The sequence below is a fragment of the Atractosteus spatula genome, chromosome 28, assembly GCF_055471065.1.
Source record: "Atractosteus spatula isolate fAtrSpa1 chromosome 28, fAtrSpa1.hap1, whole genome shotgun sequence".
Taxonomy (NCBI): Eukaryota; Metazoa; Chordata; class Actinopteri; order Semionotiformes; family Lepisosteidae; genus Atractosteus; species Atractosteus spatula.
This window is the reverse complement of record NC_142733.1, coordinates 6,363,632-6,384,123: the sequence shown is the minus strand read 5'-3', so window position 1 is coordinate 6,384,123 and position 20,492 is coordinate 6,363,632. Positions and strand designations below refer to the sequence as shown.

General features: G+C 41.2%; 1 protein-coding gene across 10 annotated transcripts in view; it reads left to right on the top strand.

The window, feature by feature from the left end:
- The window catches only part of eps15l1a (epidermal growth factor receptor pathway substrate 15-like 1a), a 48,206-nt gene extending 30,955 nt beyond the window's left edge, over window positions 1–17,251 (top strand). For 4 of the 10 annotated variants that reach the window (XM_088907459.1, XM_088907458.1, XM_088907457.1 and 1 more), the window contains 4 exons: window positions 453–543; window positions 1,409–1,429; window positions 9,210–9,415; window positions 14,097–17,251. In XM_088907459.1, the coding sequence (XP_088763585.1) occupies window positions 453–543; window positions 1,409–1,429; window positions 9,210–9,415; window positions 14,097–14,243 (465 nt within the window). In that variant the 3' untranslated portion in view covers window positions 14,244–17,251. The remainder of the gene's footprint in view (window positions 1–452; window positions 544–1,408; window positions 1,430–9,209; window positions 9,416–14,096) is intronic. The other 6 variants (XM_088907463.1, XM_088907461.1, XM_088907462.1 and 3 more) reach the window with 4 other exon arrangements.
- The last annotated feature ends 3,241 nt before the right edge of the window (window positions 17,252–20,492 follow it).

Genomic DNA, 20,492 nt, shown 5'->3' with positions numbered 1-20,492 from the left:
GATTTTAATGAGACTACATGGTTTTGAGAGAATAGCACATGAGCAAGTGATATTGGCTTTAGCTGCGCACAGAGGTTTCGAACTGCAATGGAGGAGGACCACACCTGCAATCTGGTGTTTTCATTCGAACCCCAGTGGTAACCCTCACTAAGATAAAGTCAAAGGGTGGAAATCTAGTGTTTAACAAGCAGTGTTCTGTTTTAGAAATGAATGGTGGTTTGTTTTCGGCTTCTTCGGGTGGGGCTTTTTACTTCTGAGTTTTGAATTTGGATCACTCCTCTTTTATCTCCAGTAAGACGTGACGATACAGTTTCTGAATGCGAGAAGCACATGTCTGTGTTTGCACGGAGAGCCGTTTTGAAGGTCTGACTGTGCGGTAATTAGTTTTGTTGCCTTCTCAGTTAGACATCTCGCATGAAAATGTATTTCTTTCTTGGGGTGGGTTGGGGCAGGGGTTCTCCGATGATCCCTTCAGAGGAAAGCAGGATACCCCAGCACTGCCACCCAAGAAAAATGTACCCCCGAGACCTAAGCCACCCAGCGGTAAGTTTTACTTGTAGTGGTAAGTAAACACCACACCAGCATGTACAATCAGAGGAAAGGTCACTCTGCCCACACATGGATAGAAATTGAATCTGTTCGTCCCCAGCGTGCATGCTATTGTAATATATAGTCAGCATTTCTGCACTTTTTTACCATTTAAATGGATCGGTTTGTTTTGGGATGTCTGTAATTTTCACAATTTGTGTGCATCTCTAAATGCTTAAAGGTTATAAAAACTGTTAATTTAGTTTCCTTACACTCATGAAGTCAGACAAAAAAAAGCACTTTTTAGCTGTCCTTCTAGCAAATTGTTATCGGTGTCTAATGAGATCATGATTTGGTACTTGTAATCCCCTGTTTTTTTGGGGGGTGGGGGTGGCAAGGGTGAGTATAAGTAAGTCTTACAAATTGGGCATTTTGTTTTTTATGTGACATTTACTTGAAACCTGTTGTGAATTCCCCTCGTTTCGTGGGAAGCCACGTTGATTTAGCGTGTAGCATCCTTTTCACCTTGTGGACTGTATAGTGAGAATTTCACCAAGCCTTCCAGTCAGGGGACACAAAGGAAGGGTTTGGCTCAAATTTTCAGACATGAGACTTGCGGTTGCTTTTCATTTTATGCTGTTGCTGCACCTTTCATCTCTTTCTCAGGCTAGTATACATATCCTGTATTTGATTTCTGATGTTGTTATTTTTTACTACGTGTGTGTGTTGCAAAATATAGCGGGGATGTGCACCAGCTGTCTCAGATCTATTTGATCTGCAAGCTAAAATGAGTCCCTGGCCTCCAACGGTATCTTGGTATTTGTTAAAAAAACTTTCCATATTTGATTTCTAAATTCCTTAATTCTGATGTTTGTTGTAGTTGCTTACAGAGTGGTCCAGAGTAAGTACTTTGCATTGCACTGACAAGAGAATGAAGACTCTGGTTTAGCTTCACTAGCTATACTAATCACACTTGTTAGCTAAATTAACTCTGCTGCCTGCAATGCATTTGCTGGCTTTTAGGACTCTGAAAGTGCTGTACCTGTCCATTAACACCTGGCTTTCACTTGTGTTAGCTTGGGGACCTTCATAAACACACATGAGAATTATACCACCTATAATTGAACATGTTAATGTTTGGGTGGGTAGCTGCGTCAGCATGCGTAGGCTGCAAAGGAACAAGTAATAGGTTCAACACCTGACACCTGAAGAAGGCTCCACGGCCGAAACGTTGTTCTCTTTCTTCTTTTTTTCCAGCATGGAATAAACCTATTACTTGTTAATGTTTGTCTGACTATCCCAGCAAGTATTTGCTGAATTGTAAGTGTTTTTTGTTAGTGTTTCCTGATGTGCTGTGTTGTGCTTATCCCTTTTAACATGTAGACTAGATAGAGAAATGACATTACAGTCGAGGCCTGTCTTGCCAGCGCACAATGTAATTTGAACTTCTTGCACAAAATGAATAGGTTGGCGGAAGCCAAAATGTTATATGAAACCAACGATTGCCAAACAGCGGTACCACTTAGTCTAGGAAAAAACAAAAACAATCTCTGAAGCAGACTTTGTAACTGGCTCAGCCTTTCATTTGTAAGAGTACGAAGGAGTAGGAAATCAAATGAACTTGGTTTGTAATCTAAAAATAGAATCAGCCGTCAGTTAGCATTTAACACATGAAGGTACTATAAGAACCCTCAATGAAGAGAGCTATGGGCAGCAGTGTGTTGTAGTGGTCAGATTCTGGACTCGTAATGGGAGGGTTGCGGGTTCAAATCTAGGTGAGACACGCTGCCCATTGCACCCTTGTGCAAATAAATAAATTAATCTTAAATTTCGGCTGACCATCCAGCCCAACAGAGCTGTGTGCTTGCAATTGCATTTCTGCATCAGGCTTAATCTCGAAAGATTCTACCACTGCCGTTTCCACACTGTGGCTTTTTCATCCGTTGAGTGCATTGCTCAAATTTCTGTTATAAAAAAGATAAAAAGAACTCCTTTATTGGAGGAGTCTAGGCCAAACATAGGGTCTAATGTAAATCCTAATTCAGACAGTAACATGTGGCCCTCTGCCCCTATATTAAAAAAGATCATGCATTTGTCTTGATTCTTCCAAGTGAAGCCTCAGGCAGTGGGGTTAACTCTGCTTTAAAATGATAGCAGATTTGATTTTGAGGTTGCAGTGACATATTTTAAGAAAAATACTAAAGTGTTTGTTGCCATTCAAACTGAATTTCTGGGAAGGACCTAGTCTCTTTTGTTGCTTGTGAAACCTGACAGCACAGTGCTGCATTTTGTTGTTTTTTTTTTTCAGCTGAGGTGTTTCAGCTCAGGAAGCTCTGATGAGATTCTCACGATGTCTTAAGTTAATAGCGCTCTTGAATAAACAAGGGCTCGGCTTCTCGCCAGCTAAATTGTTTTTCTGTTGCTGTCCCCCTGAGAAAACAAGAACTTTTGAACCGAAGATGGGCAGCATTTCTGAGGGTAATGATTATTCGGTTTCAGAAGTCATGTGGGTGTCGAGTTGGTGTTTCGTGTGCTCTAATATTGGGATGTATTGCGTTTTCTCCACCCTTACCCACTTCCTCTGAGTGCTGTGCATTTTGTTCTGCACTGTGGCTTTCTCAGCACCACTATCAGTTGAATTTGGCAAATATGGTGTGGTCAAGATCAGGGCACAACCTTTTCAACTCTTCTGGTTACCTGTGCCAGTGTGGTGCATTTTTCACCTTTTAACCTCTCGGCAGAAAAACAGTCAAGTACTGCGCTATTATAAGCAAGACAGCATTTTTTTTTTCCAGTGTGTTCATTTTTGAGAGCGACACTTCTCCGCCCTCAGGAAGATGTTACCAAAAGCATGATACGTTTGTCTTTTACAGTCATTAGCAAGAGCATTCGAAATCTTTAGAATATGGAGTGAGTATACCCATCCTTTGATTTTACACACATCGGGTTTGTGAAATGTTGCCATGCAATTTTGTAGCTGTTTATTGCCATTATGAAGATGTGTGCTCTTTAAAGACCAATGGAAGAAGCTATCCTCATAGTGTTGTGTGAGATTATAGTGGGAGACTACACTGTTTCTTGGTGCAGTTTCTATATGTGGTCTGCCTTGTTAACTGCTGTACTAGGGTAAATTAAGGTAATTATCATAAGCTGTAGTGTTTTTACTTGGATGATGAAGTACATTGTTGGGGTAAAAATAAATATTGGGTGGTTTTCTAGCCCTCAAGAATGAATTGGATAGATTATCTCTGCATAGCAGCTCATGTGGAGACGTACAGTAAGAAATTGTACTGACCAGGCCCAATCTTGCTCTGGCAAGAGTCAGGCTTCAAGGTGGTAGCGTTGCTTACAGACATAGCTGGTTTATTCTAACAACCACATAATGATAGCTACACAAAGGAACAAATAAATTACATACACAAATGTCTTGTACACATGTTCCAATTGTGTCTGTGGTCATGGTGTGTAATTGCCAGAAGCTGTTCAGCATTCAGTTTTATTGCCCAAGGAGATGTGACCCTTTATGCATTTTATTTGTGCACCACATTTCACTGCTTCTCAAAGCAGTTCACACTGAACATATCAAGACTATGATTACCCAGCATTAACTAAACTTTTATCACCTAGAGCTCAAGATCTGGAGTTTTTTTGGGGGGCGCAGGAAAGTGTGTGATTGGTTACCCTAATCCTCAGTACTTAATGTAATGGGGAACAAGCTGGGAACATTCCATCACTGTGACTCTTTTGCTGCCTGCTGAACTATGGTCTTCTGCGGTGCGACAGAGGTAGTGCATTGTTGAAAAAGGAAACATGAACTAAACATGCTCTTTGGCAGCTAGTTATTTTACTTACCTTAGAAGTTGTCAAAGAGCTATCGTTTATATATACCGTAGATAAGCTTGTGTTATTCAGAGAGAACTGCAGAGAGAGATGCAATCACATAGCACAAACTTGCATTTGCACTTGCAGAATGGTGTTTTCTTGCAATGATACATTAGTCCCCTTTATTTCTGCTGTGGATGCTGTCCAGAGGATTTGTATGCTATGCTTCTATGTTGTTTCCATTTTGTCTTTCGTCCTTCATCTGTGTTTAAGCCTTTTAAGGTGTGATCTCTTAGTGTTTGATAGTGTTTAGGAGTGTCCTTTTTTATTTTACTAAATCTTTCCATGTTTTTGAATGCTGAGACATTCTGTGCTTTTCCTTTGCTACCCTGTTGAAGAGAAATCAATCGTGGTGAAGCGGTTTAGACCTCTACCTTTATTATTATTATTATTATTATTATTATTATTATTATTATTATTTAGTCGTACCTTAAAGTTTCTGCTGAATGTGCTTTACAGGAAAAGCAAAAAAACACAGTTAAAAAGTAGCCAAAATAGGAGAAGAGAGAATTAGCACGAAGAAATATAGTAGAAATGATTGGAAATGTTAGTAGACAATAGAAGGAGCAGAAACAAACACTGATTGCATAAAAGCCCTTCTGAAGAAGGTTTTGAGTGTAGATTAGGGTAAGTGACACTGTGGTACACTTGGGGACAGAATTCCAGAGCTCTGGGGCGCAGTGGGAGAAGGTCCTGTCACCCATAGGGTGCAAGCAGGCTTGGGAAACGAGATCGGAATCGGACAAATTAAAAATCGCGAGGTGTGGAGTAGACAAGATAACAAGTCAGACCGATAATGATGTTCCAAGCCAGGTGGAGCCTTAAAGGTGAACATAAAGTCAGTATTTCCCATTTCATCCAGATATCTGACATCCATAGAATTTGTAGTTAAAAAAAAAAATCCTGAGGTTGTCGTCTTTGCACTTGCCCGAAAGAGAGAAACTGATTGCCTGCCTGATTAGTTCTGCTGTGAAATGCAAATCTATTCTATGATTACACTTGTATAAATAACAGCTTAATTGACGGAGTGGTTAACACGTTTTCAGATAAGCGAAGACCAATGTTACTTTCCCACGCCTTCATTTCAGTGCCAACCTCCTTTATTTCTTCTCACCATTTTACACATACAGTGATATTTAGAGTAGCTGCTCTAGAGAAGACGAATAACAGATGCATTGATCGTCTGCGCTCAAGTACGAAAGGGTGGGGTCCATCAGGTTCAAAGTCTTTCTAGTGCCCTGTATTCACTAGGCATAAGGTTAAACCTTTCACAGTGGAAAAGATCGCTTGATAAACTTAAGATAAACGTATGACCTGAGTTTTTATTTGGTGATGGAAAAAAACTTCTTCAAAACTTCAATAATAAACCCCCCTAGGAATACTCTAGTGAAACCTTAGTGTGTTGAGCCTAATGTGTTGCTTCGTTTAGACAGATGATTAGAAGCTTCTTAGTACAGCATTCAGTTAAATAATTTTTTAAAAGATTTTCAAATGCTGCTATAATATCCCCCACACCGTCCTATTTGATAATGAGAAGTTACTGAACTTGGCGGGCAGCTGTAGCGCTGGTGCCAGCTGGAGATGTGATGGTTCTGTGCAATGCATGGTCACATCCCTCGTACACTTCCTTCCCCACTGCAAGCCCCACGGGTCACACAGCAGAACTGAGCACCAGATGGAGGACCAGTGTTTCCACTAGGAAAAACCGCAGTCCCTCACAGTGACGGACTGCTCTGTGTTTTTTTTTTTTGCAGAGCACAGAGTGGAAACATTCCATTCGTTAGTGGAAAAACTAATAGAACGCATACAGTTCTACTTTTTTTTTTTCATTTAGTAACGATAAAAGAAAACAGATTGTCATAGTTTTTTTCACATTATCAGCAATTTTATTTGGGACTCTTAACTTAAACCTGCGGTACAGGGGCAGGATGTGGGGGATTGTTGGAGCTCTGCTGTTACACAACCCTGGTCTGCTTTTCTGCTTCTGTTGTTGCTGTGCTGGGCACCACAAGAGCTCAGTTACCATATTTAATTCCATTGTTCTGCGCAACTAGCACTCCTCGTACCAGAGAACAGTACCCAATATTGCGTTTTGAAAAGACTGGAGGGTGTAAAAACTTGTGAGCCTGACCTTGCAAGCTGTCATGCAAGATGCCAGATCATGAAAATCAAATTCCAAGAAGGAGCTGCGCTTGACATTTCTTCATGCCTTTTACTCTCACCACACAGAGCTTGGTCACTCAGTTGCCTACAGAAAAAAATAAGTCCTGTCCTGTAGTAAGAGTGTGACTTTCTGAGAGATGTCAAAAGAAATTGCTTGTTCCCTTCACCACAAAGCTTCAAAGATAGCAAAAACACGTGGGCTTAGTGAGAAACTTTCTTGATTTCCGATCTTTGTCACTTAATATTTAAGAACATTTAGGATTACTTTTTGCTCATGTTAGAGTAATCACAGTCCTTCATACTAGTGTTGTTTTTGCCTGAAAGACAGGTTGGCATCTCCAGTCTTATTTAATTAATTAGCTTTTCAAACTGGTGCTGATGGGTGTTTAGATGTTAGCAATTAATGGAAACACTGGATGAAATGCACAGCTTTCACCGATCTCATTGAACGCCCGCAGGTGTTTGGAAAGCCACTGGGCTCACTGTAGCATGGCAAGCTGTGGAAACAGGCCAACAAGCCCACCCACCTACCCCAGCAGCTCTCGAGCCAGTTGTGCTCCAGTGCTTGGGGAGTCCCAGGTGTTCTTGACTAATAACGTAGCCCTGATTTCAATTCAGTGATTTCTGGGGAATCGGGTTCCTTCTTGGCCCTGAACGTAGAACCAACCAGGGCACCTGATTTCAAATAATTTAGTATCGAATTATCAAAGGCATTACAGTCAACCTAATGGATAAAGATCAGTCACCAGCGAACCACTAACTAGAGGATGCAAGAAAAAACTAACAGTAAGCGCGTTTAAACAAGAGAACTAGAGGCACTAGAGGGTTTGTAGGTCTACAATAAAGCACCCAGCCAAGATGTCGAAACTGATATCCGGGATTCTCTTAGGTAAACGGCTAGATGAAGTGCTTGGGTCACTGACCTGACCTGAGTGGTGTCCTCTTGTTGGTCACCATTCTTGTGTTCCTATATATTTGCTATATATATAATATATATAAACTAGAGGCAGTCTGTTGGTTGAGGCCATGAAAGCTTTTAGTCTTTTAGTAGAAAGATGATCCTCAGAAATTGACTGCAGACTATGTGGGAACCAAATCCATCGCAGAACGCGTATGGGGGAAAAATAGCAACATCATAGAGTAGAAACATGGACAGGTAGTTCTGTATTAGGGAGGTGGAAAGACACCAGCACAACCAGACAAACACCACAGAGGAAACAAGCAAAGCTCCTGGATCTGATTCCGGCTTTTGCGTCAGAGGTGATAATCCCCACGCCACTGTGCGATCAGTTACTGTTAATTTGCTCAAGTTGGTGTGCATCTGAATTATGTTCTTCTGTGGCTGTTGAATCAGAAATCTCCTTCTGAAACAATACATAAGTGTTTTTTTCTATAGATCACGTACACCGCTGGTGTTTTCTTGTCAGTTGTTCTTCATGTGGTGAAGGTTTGAAATTTTGTTTTTTGCCCAAGTTCAAATTTGCTGTGTGGTTTTGGTGCGCCACCGGTGCTGAAACTGATGTGGTTTTAAAGGAAGAACGAGTATGTCAGAAACACTTCGCTAAAAACTGGTATCTCTCTCACGTGTTTGCAAAGAGCGAAAACACTTTAAAAAATCCTACGTGGATTGAAGTCAAGTGCGCAGTGACCTCCAACTTGGCGCATCTTGGTAAGGAACCATGGTTGATTACCTTTAAATTGTCCTGATGGGCCTGTCTTCAAGAAACATTAGTTTGAATGATTTTAAATTTCGATCCTGTGTATGTTTTCACGTTCTGAAACCTGATATCAGATGATTGTCACTCATGAAAGTAAGTATGATGCCATGCAAGGGCTGCAGAATGGCACTGCCTGAGATCTTCTGCCATCTGAGTCTTGTCCGACTGCCGCGGTTCTAATTCAGAGCTCCCTCTTAAGTAAGCAGTCTCCCACAGACGTCGGGGAAGTCTCTAGGGCAGAGGGACTGGGTCGTAGTCTTACAAGGCTGGATACACAACCAGACTAATGAAAAGTGATAATCTGACTCATAATGTGTGCTGTGTGTGGGGCACTTGGGCAACTGCATTGCTCGGGCTTAAAAAAAATAATGCAAGTTAGATTGTAACAGCGCCTTTTCTGCTAAATGCACTTGTAAGTCTTCAAACTCCACAGTCAGAAATCGTATCTTTAACCGAGCCAAGAGAAAGTGCTGAAAATTTAGAATCCCTAAAAGAACCGGGCAAGAAATTGGGGAAAAGTCCGCACTCACTTTTCTGTTTTAACAGCTGCTGTATGGGTCCTGGAGTCTTTAGGTTTCAGAACGGTCCTGCTTGCCGTTTCCTAACGTGAGCGGCCCTCCAGCACCAGTAATGCTTGTTGGAGGTTTTTTTGCATGGAGTTTCTTGAGCGCTTGAGCTGTTGCAAGCTGAAGGTTTATCTCAACTTCTGGTCAAAGACAGGATGAATAAATCTGGGCTGTTTCAAAGGTGGTTTCTCATTTTTGATTAATTTAAATTTTGTGGTTAATCAAACTCGAATATCTTGCTGTTTGCGTACCGCCACTTAGCTTAGTCTGAAATGAAACCGATAAATCTGTTAAAAGCCACACCGCATTTCGGGCGGGGGGGAGTAATCTTTTTTCTTTCTAAACCTTTTAGGTCAAAGTACCCCGGTAAACCTGCCAGGGTCTGGAGACTCGTCCAAGTCAAGTGATCCTTTCCAGCCCTTTGGCGCTGATGCCAGTGACCCATTTCAAAGTAAAAAGGGGTTTGGAGATCCATTTAGTGGCAAAGATCCCTTTGCTCCTTCCTCCTCAAGTAAAGCTTCTAAAGACTCTGCCTTGGGTTTTGCAGACTTCAGCTCTGTAAGTTGAGTTCAGTGATACTCTCTCTGTCCAGTCCGCCCTCTCGCTTTCTGCTTATAGTGATCATGACTTTACTGAGAAATCTATAGCAGAATGCACCACCAGCTTCTGTATTTCTTTGCTGCGTTTCATTTTGGCCACCTTCATGCTACAGACATTGCTGTTAGTGAATAACCTATTCCTCTCGATAACGTTAACTGGCCTCAGATTCTCTTGAATCAGGAGCGTCAGCCTAGAGGGACCCAAATGGCATATGTGACAGACACAGTGTTGAGACTAAGGACGTCTTGTCCTTATGAACCCCTCATGAATGAGGCTTGGTTAGCTGTGTTGCAAGCACTGCTTAACTTTGGAAATCTAATATGTATTGGTACAGCAACGATACCATGATCTACATGCTGCTTACAATAACTATGTATTAATAACATAGTTTGGAACAACTAAACATTTGTATATTTCTTAAAAAAGGCAGCTGCTAGTAGTTTTGTATGCTTGTTTTGGGACCGTGATCTTGGAATGTAACAGATACATTATTAGTGGGTGAAACACGAGTGAGAGGCTTGTTTATAATGTAAACCCAAGAAACCATGTTGATCCATATGGTATTTGCAGTGCTTTGAATGCAGCAACATTGAATTTTAAAACTGCCGTTTGGTCCGCTCCTAGGCTGAAAGTTTGTCTGGCCTTTTAAATCGCACATTTGGCACCTTTTACTTGGGTGGAAATCAAAATTACTGAACAGAAATGGAAAATGACCTGCGTTACTGAAGTTGTAATGGTGGGATTATCATTATCCTGAAACCATTTCTTACCGTGGGTGCTTAAAGGACAGTGTTAAACAAATGGGCTGGGCTTAAGGACTGTCTTTTCAAAACCAAGCAGGAGGGTCTCACGCTATATCACTCTGTCTTCCTATTCAAATCACTGATGGACACCTCAGATGATGCAGTTAAGTTCCCCTCACCTTAGCAGTCATCATCCCCACGCCCATGTCTCGGGTCAGACCCGTGTCAGAGCTAATTCTTATGATTTCTGGGCTGGATAGAGTAACAGCAAGTGGGGATGCCAGTTCTTTTAATACACGTTTATTTTTCTCCATTGGCAGTCTTTTTTGCTGTTAAATTTGGTCATCTCTGTCTTTTTATTTACGAGTTCAGTTAACTAAATCAAAGACCCCAATACGTTCTCCTGAGCTTTTTGGGTTGGTCGTTACTTTTTGTGTTTCTTGTTAGTTACAAAATCGAGATTCATTGGGGTTTTGTTTCTTACTGATATTGTTGAGTTACTAGGAATAGTTTATTTTTCTTCACCTGACCAAGTGGTCTTCTGAAATACAGAGTTGGAATGTGTAAAAAAAAAAAAGTATTCCATTTCCGCTCACGATAGCGGCGATTCATGAATCACAAAAACGTTATAAAATCACAAAAAGAATCCCAGCAGAGTAGAAAAATTCTGAAACTGTTCTTGCAAACTGTTCTTGAAGTAAGCCAAGACTGAAGGGATTGTTTGGCATTAGCAGGCTTGCAGTTCCACAGGCCAAATTTGTATTGTGCCTTTTGAGAAGGCTGCTCCCTCACTTCTTTAATGCTTGAAGCCTTCTCTGCCAGCTTATTGCTGGGATAAGTCCAGGTATAAAACTCTTGCTTGAGGGTTATTGAAGAATGGAGTTCCCCATTCATGCAGTGAGCTAGGGAGGGGGAATGACTGCCTCATGCATCGGTTTACTCCAGCGAGGATTTGAATAACTTCTGTGGGGTTTTGAGAGCAGTCCAGAGTGCAGAGCCCTGGGATGTGTTTACATTGGTAGCAGCAGTATCACTACTCAGCTCCCAGTTCTGAGTTTACAGAGCATGTTATTGGTGTGCATTCCAGTACCATCAAAAACAGACCCATTTCGTCTTGTGTTTCCGTATCTGTGGTCCTGCCTCTCTCCTCCCCCCCTGTCCACTTAGCGTACTCATTGCATGGCTTCAGTGGTTTGGCGCTGACTTTCTGACTTTGTGCTTTAATGTAGGTCAGGAAGGAGAGAGCATTTCCAGAATGCGATCGATAATTGGAAACATAACTGCTAAACAAATTAAGGGGTCATACGATTGAAACAGCTTAATGACTATTGCAATCTTGTTTTTGCATAAAATAATTCATATTCCCATTTAGTGAAGAACCAGCATCTAGTAAGAATGAGCTAAGAGTCTAGTCCTGCTCATTGGTATCCTGTTTTTTTTTTAATTGCTTCAAATGAAATTTGTTGTGAGATGGAGTGGGGATGGGGGTTGTAAAACCGCAATCATGCCATTAGAAGAAATGTTTTCTTCAATAAAGATACTTTTATTATTGATCAACAATGATTATTATTCCATTAGCTCCCTGTTTTAACTTTTAATATTATTGAACAACAGAGGCAATAAAGCTATACCCCAATATAAAGTTATGATTTTAAAGCCGTTCCTTCTGATGCATCATTAATACAGTTAAGTCAGTGCTACAGTATGCGGGCTGGAATGGAATCATGAAATGGTCAGATAAAACAACTCGCAATGCAACACTTAAACTGAGCAGCTCCGCAGCTCGAAAGCAGTGTAGGTAGTCCAGGATTATTAAGCAGCTCATTCAGAATTGGCATCAGTGCCCAGCATGCATGGTTACAAGCATGTGCTGTGTGTAGTTGTATGTTTGCGTAGAAGCTTGTGTAGACCACACATGGGGACCTCTCATGTGGCAGTGATGTTGTGTTCTGCTGCATGCCATCATTTCATTTTTGTCTTGTCTTTTTTTTTTGCCAAAAATCAACGTTGTGTTTTGTATTTCTACATAGTGTTTTGTTTCCTGTTATGTTCTATGTGCAGTGGACAATGTGTGGAAATTGTAGTTCTTGGTTGTTTTTCAGGAACTGATGGTCGTAAGGTAAGATTTCAAGGTGTTCCAGAGAAGATTTGATTCCTTTTACCTTTGTGCCTGGTTGTTCTAGCATGAAGGTCCTGGATGCAGACATGGTTGTTAAGGCTATTCGAGCTGTTGGCATCTCGCCTCCTTAACATGTGTCCCTGTGCCCCTTCCATTGAGAGCACATTTAAACAAAGTTTAAGAATTTGTTCAGATCCACAGACCCCGCAAGCAAAATACAAATGACAAAAAACTGCATTAAAACATTTCCTTCTGTGAGTAAACCATTTATCCACATCTGTACCCTCTAGCACTTGCGTAAAATTGCTTTAGGTGGTGAGGTGCTTTGTGGCTGCTGGTTACATCTTAATTGACAGGTGAAGAGAAGTGCAGTATGTTTGGATGCATTGAAGCAGAAGAAAATCAGTGTGTAACACCCTGTACAAACCACACAGAGTTGTGCAAAGCAGCTTATGTGGTTATGCAGGGTTCCCATAGAGGTATTGTTCAGAAAATGGGAATAGATACTGAAGTATTGTGTATATGTGATACTTTGCAAGCATTGGCAAGACTGGATATACAGTACAAAGCTACAAGACTGTTTCTCAGTCAGTCCTTTCAATTTGAAGTGCAGCTACATGGTGCTTTTTTACTTGTTTCTATTCTGTAAAGCCCTGTTACAGTTTCCATGCTGCCAAAACTATAGAGGTTTTCTTGTATTGTGTGTCTTTATAGACATACTGTACATATAGATATGTTCTCAATTTTGGTGGTTTGAATTATCATAACAATTCATGAGACAAACTATGCATAAAACACCAAGATGTGATTCTCCTTTTAGTGGTTTTGTTATTTGCAAAGTCAAAGGGACTTGGATTTATTTTTAGAAATTTTACACACTTCCCCTTTCTTGTAGGATTGTTTCATTTTTCTCAGTGGCATGGTTTTCAGAAGAACTGTATTCAAATTTTAAGTGTCCTCACCTTGTACCCTCAAATATGGTTGAGCTGGTTGAGCAGGTCATTTTTTCTTGGTTGAGCTGGTACATATACAGCTGAATAGAAAGTATATATTTAATAGTTTTAGAGATGGTTCTTAATGCTGTGATTCTTGAATTTGCTTATACGGTCTTTTTCAAAATGTTTTGTTAACATGTATTTCTGGCTTTTTAATTACACCTTCTCTATGCATTGGGATGAATGTCTGCCTCTTCCTTTCACATCCAGTTACATCAGACCACAAAGCAGCATATAATTGTAGCTGAAACCTGCCAGGCTCACTTTACATCCAGCACTTAACAATGCAGATGGGCATTGCCTGATGTAATCAGAAACAATAACAAGATTGTATTTTTCCAATGGGCCATTTCAGGCAAGACTTTAAGGTTGAGCCAGATGTTATAAACCAAGTGCCTAACTGTGCATTTCCAAATACAACCCTAACCGTAGAATTATATTTACCTCTTCTTAGAATGTGACTTGCTGGCTTCACATTTTGTATCATCCTTATAAGGGGAGGGGCAAACCTGGCACGTTTTTGAAAGAAGCAGGATCCCTCTTAATTTGAAGATGTCTGATTCTTAATTTGTGCTTACTGTGTTACTGGCAAATTTTCGGGATGTTCTGGTTTTTCGTGCGTGTTTAAGCGTCGAGCAGCTGGCCAGATGTGCCGTTGGTCTCCAGGGGTTCAGTGCTGCACCGTGTCTGTTGCCTTGCTGCCGAGGCTTGTCCGTGTCTCTGGGAGGATGGCGGGGGGGGGATGCTCGGTTGTTAAAACGGCAGTTTCTCCTCTCTCCCAGTTTGGAAATGAGGCTCAGCAGCTGGAGTGGGCGAAGCGCGAGAGCGAGCGGGCGGAGAGGGACCGGCTGGAGCGGCTGCGGAGGCAGGAGCAGGAGGACCTGGAGCTCGCCATCGCCCTCAGCAAAGCAGAGATGTCCAACGCGTGAGCGCGCCCGCAACGCGCAACGCAGGCGCAACGCCCTCTCTGAAACTTTCATACAACAGCGACGGGACTGTCTGTAAATGTCATGAGTTTAACGGAACAGCAGCAGTCTGTTCCTCATCGACCTGCAGTCACAAAAACACAAAAATGTCCTGAAGCTGGTCCATTTTTATTCTGTATGGGGGAGGAAGGGGGGGGTGGGGTCGTCTGTGGCTTGTGAATGAAGTGATGCACTGTAAATGCACTGTATAAAACTGTACCATAGTTGCTGACGTCGAAGGCCAATTAATTTAAAAAAAGAAACTCATGCTTCGCCAACCGGGGTTCAGCTCAGGGGATGGGAATACCTCACACAGCAGATCAGAAGTTGCGCTAAGGTCAGGGTGGGAATACTGGTGAACTGTGCATAGAAAGGACAAAGCTACCATTGCAATATAAAATGTTTCAAGTGTTTGTCAAAACTTTTTTTTTCCTTCCGTTGTCGCATTTCTGTGTACCCCAAATGAGCCTTCTGCACTGAAGGCTTGTCTTTTCCAGCTGTGAGAAACACTTTGTCAGCTTGACTGAACATCACGGAACAACGACAGTAATCCTTCAAGAAACGTCGTAGAACAAATTCAGATTAGCTGAGGGTGATAAAAGCTTAGAGCTCTGCTACTGTTTCGCAAAGAATTTGCAATTTTTTTATCGAAAAAAACCTTATGGAATCACTGGGTGTAGAAGCTCATGATTTGTTTTCCTGATAGTTGATAGGTTTGATTTTCTCTGCTGATAAAAACATGGTGCAGGCGTTTTGCAGAGATGCTATGTGACCAAGCCGTGTTGGAATGAGACTGCGTATTTGGAGAGATCAGATATATATAGTGAAGTGCAATGGGCAGTGTGCTGCACAGTTTGTGCAAAGTGTTACAGAAAAAAAAAAAACAACCTAGAAGAAATTTGAACAGCAAATAAGTAGTGACATACATTAGTTTTTTGCAAAACAGTTTGAGGCGACTCCTTTCAGGAATTGGTTTATGCCTTTTTGAAATAATTAGAACTTGGATACATGAGTTCCTTACAAATTAATACCTAAAGAAATCCAGGTAAAATTTTACTTTGATTAGGGGTGAATGACAGGGCAACACTTAGGCACAAATCTCCAGCAGGTTCTTGTTTTTTCTTTTTGTATCGCGTTGTCTGCAAGTGCAGGTATTAGGCAATGAACACCAGTTTTCTAGCTATTGAAGATCACGTTAAAAAGATATTAGGATTAAACTGTATGCAGTGGAATGTTATATGTATTTTCCAAATGAGGGAAGGAGGAGCTCGCAAGCAATGCTGCAATGCTTAGCTTACGGGACGGGTTCACTTTAAAATCGTCTGCCTTCATGATGCTTGTGGCATGTGAGCTTGTGAAAGAATAGAGCCAAGTGATCCGTGGCTCTGTTGGTCACATTGAAATGAGTTAATTGAATTTCTGTAGACTATTTTATCCCAAAGGATCCCAAAGTGTTTTGCATGTATAATTGGACCCACTTCAAGTGAGCAGCAGCCCCACTACAAAGCAGATCAGGTGAGACATTTCTTCAGATTGAGTTCAGGCCAAAGTTTAGGGAGGCCAGATTGTTCAAGTCTAGAGCAAAGTTTTAGCAGGACACTGGGTTTATCATGTAGCTCAAGTTGGGACTGCTAAATAGTCATGCTGTGACCGTTGTGCATTTCTGCAAAGAAATCCAGTCTCAAAATGTTAAATGTTAACAAGTGAGGAATTTTGCCCTTTTTTTTTGTTGATCAGAGGAATGCACTTTTGATTGTTGGTTTTAATTAAAATGCTGTTTTAGGATCTAGCCGTGTCTGCCCAGTTGTAGCAAGGTTGTCTTTTCATTTTGTTTTCCTCACCATGTCCCTTTTATATATGAATGAAACGGTTCCCCTTTAAGTTGCCGTTTTTGTCCATCCTCGCTCTGCGGTTGCAAGATGACAATAAAAAGATTGTGAATCTTACTGTACGCTCGTGAATATTAGATTTATTTTCCTGTTTTGTTATTGTTTGTTTACAGGGTCATTTGGCGTTGTTGGTGTTGAATAAGCAAGTAGCACAGTGTTTTTCGCACCTCGACACCAGTGTTGTATCAGACAATCTTTTTACGCTGTTTGGTTAACATATCAGTTTGCTTTGATCGCTCACTTCGCAAAACAGGTACTTTGGTTCAGGCTGCTGTACGTAGTTGACTTCTCATTACTGTGCTCTCTGTTCTTCCCTCTGGCCTGTTTCTTCTTCATCTTTGTGATGTTTTAATCACAGGGAGATACGTACAAATGCCATCGCACTCCCCCTTTTCACAGCGAGCAGCCCTGCGGTTATAAGCTGTAGCTACCCGGCCAGCCTGCAGTAGACCACATGGCATGATCTAGACATCAACGTCGTGTTGGTGATGCTGGCCTTCCCCACTGGTGTGCTGTTTCAGTGCGTTTGGTTTCCGATCCATAACACTCCCTGAAGTGGGTTGGATTTCAGTTGTAGTAAACCCTCCAACCCCACCACTGCTCCTTGAACGGTTGTGGCGATAGTGTTCGGTGTTTTCTACTTTTAATTTCAATGTTTTTCCCCTTCCCAGTAGTCTTCCTTCTCTCTCTTTTTATTTTTTGAGTTAGATGGATTAACTGAAGCAGATGGTTCTAGCTGTCAAACAAATAAATATCGTTCTTCATTTTATACAATATTATGCTGTCGGGAGGGAGGGGTTGACCACAACTTGAAATCTAAAGCCAAAAGCATTCCTGCTTTTCTGTTCACCTGCCTTACACTTGATTTCCTCAATAGACCAGAACAAATGGAGAAGCTGTAATACTGAAATGCATTAAGGTGTATGCAAATTATGTACATTTATGTTTGTTATTTTTGTTCTAAAAAATGTGTAACTTAAAAACATTTAAGATTGAGATGGAAAGGCTGGAATTTCTTTGGAGTTTTAATCCTCTGTATATGGTTATTGTTTAATATAATAAAAGTAAGATAACATTCTGGGTAATGTGTTGTTTATTGATTTAGGTTGGCACAGGTGGTAATCACAACCCTTAGGCTTGATGGCTTGCTTTGTTGTGTAGTGGAAAGGAAGTTACACATCTTTTTTTTTTATTGGAAGTACTAGCTGCACTTTTTTCCCTTTTTAACTTTTTTTGTACTGTAATACTACTTCCCATTTATGCTCCAAAGTGCTTTCCTATTGTAACCTATGTACTTTGTGTCGGAGCTTGCGGTTCAGTCTGGATTAGCAATGGGGAAATGCAGTATGACAGTTTTGCACAGCAGAACTGCCTGTCCCATGCACTGCATCTTGTGTTGTGCAGTAATTCTTTTCACTCTTCCTACTTCCTGCTGAATTTGTAAAAGAATTGCATGTGCCATGTTTTATGGGCCAAACAGATACTGCTGAGCTTCTTATTCTTTCCCATAGAAATGTTGGCAGTATCTCTATGGATAGTGATGGTGGAGCTGTCCATAGGGTCGCCATGAATCAATACCGACTCGACGGTACTAAACCATCACCAAGCCTAATTTGTGTAGGTAAATCCTTTGGGTTGTGTCCATTAACCTGTTTGAAGTGCTGTGGGATGCAGTAGCTTCCCTTAACACAAACACCTGGAAAACATTTAACACTACCTTGTGTCAGAGCATCACATGCACAGTGCATACTCCCATGAAAACATGGCCATAACACCGAATGTTTTTTTAATTGTAGGTGGCACTGTCTTGTGTATACGCATATTCTTAAAATAAGAAGTAACCCTCAGGTGAAGAGGTAAATATAAGTTCACACTGACCCTTGAAGTATTGTAAAAACTGTCCTAAATACCCATAAATACATTGGATAATGTTTATACAAGGTCCTCCTAGATAATCTGCAGTTTGCGCAGGCAGCCAAAACTAGACCATAAAATACACTAGAAATTACAGTATTTCTGTGCTTGGAGGATACAGCTGCAAGTGCAAGAATAATGTTGTGTCAACAGAAAAGTCATCTCTTCGCATGCCGAAAAACCAAAGCAGTCCGGAATTTGGTATGTTAATTATGCCCGTCTGAAATAACAGGAAATTCCAAGGTAAGTTTTTATTTACTTTATGTTTATGTTAATGGAAGTGGTGAAATGAAATGGGTATTGCTGCAAAGAAGGAAAATACATTCTTAAAGGCATTCCTGCATGACTGCTTTATAATTCGGGCTGCTTTAATGCTGCCCAAAATGAGATTAATTAAAATGTGCATACTGCCTATAGGTCACATTGCCAAATGTTTATGGTAGGAAATGAGGATGAAGTTGTCGTATGTATGTCGTCTAACCTGGTGAACTGGTATGCTTTTAGGTTTGTGATGCAAATTAAGCTCTGGCCTGGAGTTAAATGGGTCCGTTGAAATGTAATGTGGGTTTCTTCCTCTTCAGGAGTTGTGCAGGTTTTTCCTTGAGGTTAGCGGGGGAAGAAAAGCAAGCCTTTGAATTCTTCACGGACTCCTTTCGTCTTTCTTTTCGATGGACCGCACCTTCCTTCGCCAGTGTCCCCTGTGCCTTCGGCAGCTGTGCGTCACTGGAGGGGCCTTTGGCATTTGTCAGCTCAGCTCCGCTCATATCGCGTGTGACATCTGTGACGTGTGAGAAAGTCCGTTACCATCCTCTGCGATGAAGTGAGGTGAATTATCCGCGTCCAACTCGAGCATTTACCTTTTGGGTCGGATGAAATTAAAGTTTGTAAAACTCCATCTCAAAAACTTTCGAAGGGTGCTCTTCGGTGGATTCAGCGTTCAGACATATGACGACACTGAAGACTAGATATTGGTTTGTTTGAGGTTTTTTCAGCTCATTTAAAGCCTTTTCACCAGAAAGCTACATTGTCGCCACATCACATATGCCTAGTAGGCCATGTGGTCACCAAGCTCTGCTCTCCTACAGGTAATTTCTGAAGATATGAGGGAATCCCATTTCTCGATGTGGCACAGAACACAATTTCCCCCAGTATATTCTTCAAGTACTTGCTCTCATGAGCCAAGGCTTCCTTCATAGCCCAGGTTTGTGTTTTCCCAGACCAAATCTGATCTCTTGGCATGCAGCCCCAGGTTCCCTCTGTGATACCATAGCCCGGCTCTGTGTAAGAAAAATAATCTCGGCTGCATTCCAAAAATTGTTCTTTCTAAAAATATTGATTGAAATAGTTACAAAAATAATTTTGTAATGTAGAAAAAAAAACTTCTCTGTAACCAGTATTCTACATTTAATGTCATCAATCTAGGCCTGAATAACAGTGCAAAATGGCAAGTTTAGCTCTGTGTATTTAATCAGCTGTGTGAGGGAGTGTAACTATATGCTGAATAATAGTACCCCTGGGATATTGTGGTACATAGGAAAAATCTTGTGTTTTCCAATTGGACTGTAAGGGAGGAATCTGGGGCTAAAATAATCCAGATGGTCTCTCTCCTGTAGTGACACAAATAAAAATTTCCATTAGTTATAGGATTATCTTAATAGACCGCTTCAGCAAATGTTGTTTTTTTAATAATAGCTTCAAATGAGTTAGAAAGATAAAGTATGAAAGAGCTCTGGTGTTTCTTCCTTCACACCCTGATCGTTATCTTAATGAAGCTGTTTGTCACTGTTTGTGCTTTGCGTGTTTCTTTCTTGATGATTTACGGGGCTAATACATGCGCAGCCTGCTATAGGGATGATGCAATTGCAAAAAAAGCATCAAGTGCAGAAACGGGTCCCCTGACGCCTCTCTAGCTGGAGGATTTGCCCTTGATCATCAAGCATGTCCTGAAATGATTGTCCACAGGGCTGACACTTTATACTGCGAAGGGGGAGGGAGGTACTGCTGTGGGGGGGAGGCGCTTTTAAAGTCATGGGGTTTTCAAGCAACACAGCACTGGTACACTCCTCCACTGACATGAGCATCATGATGAAACAGGAAGCACTTGAAGTGTCCAACTAAAAAGCAGTTCATATGAACAATTAGGTAGCATCGTGTGTTGTGTACGTTTCTTTGCAGTACGCATGATGTTGAGCTATGTCACCAGGAAGACCTGAAAAACCAGGTCTTGGCATTGATACAAATAAACACGTCTGATTATATATATTTTATATATATGTATCAAATAACCTCCACTTGTTTCTGGAGAAGTGATTTCAATAACCATGTGGAGCTCATAGTGAAGTCGGTCTTGGTGGAGGCTGGAAGTACATAGTACATTTCCTGTAAGTCGGGCTCTTTTTTGAACTGCAGC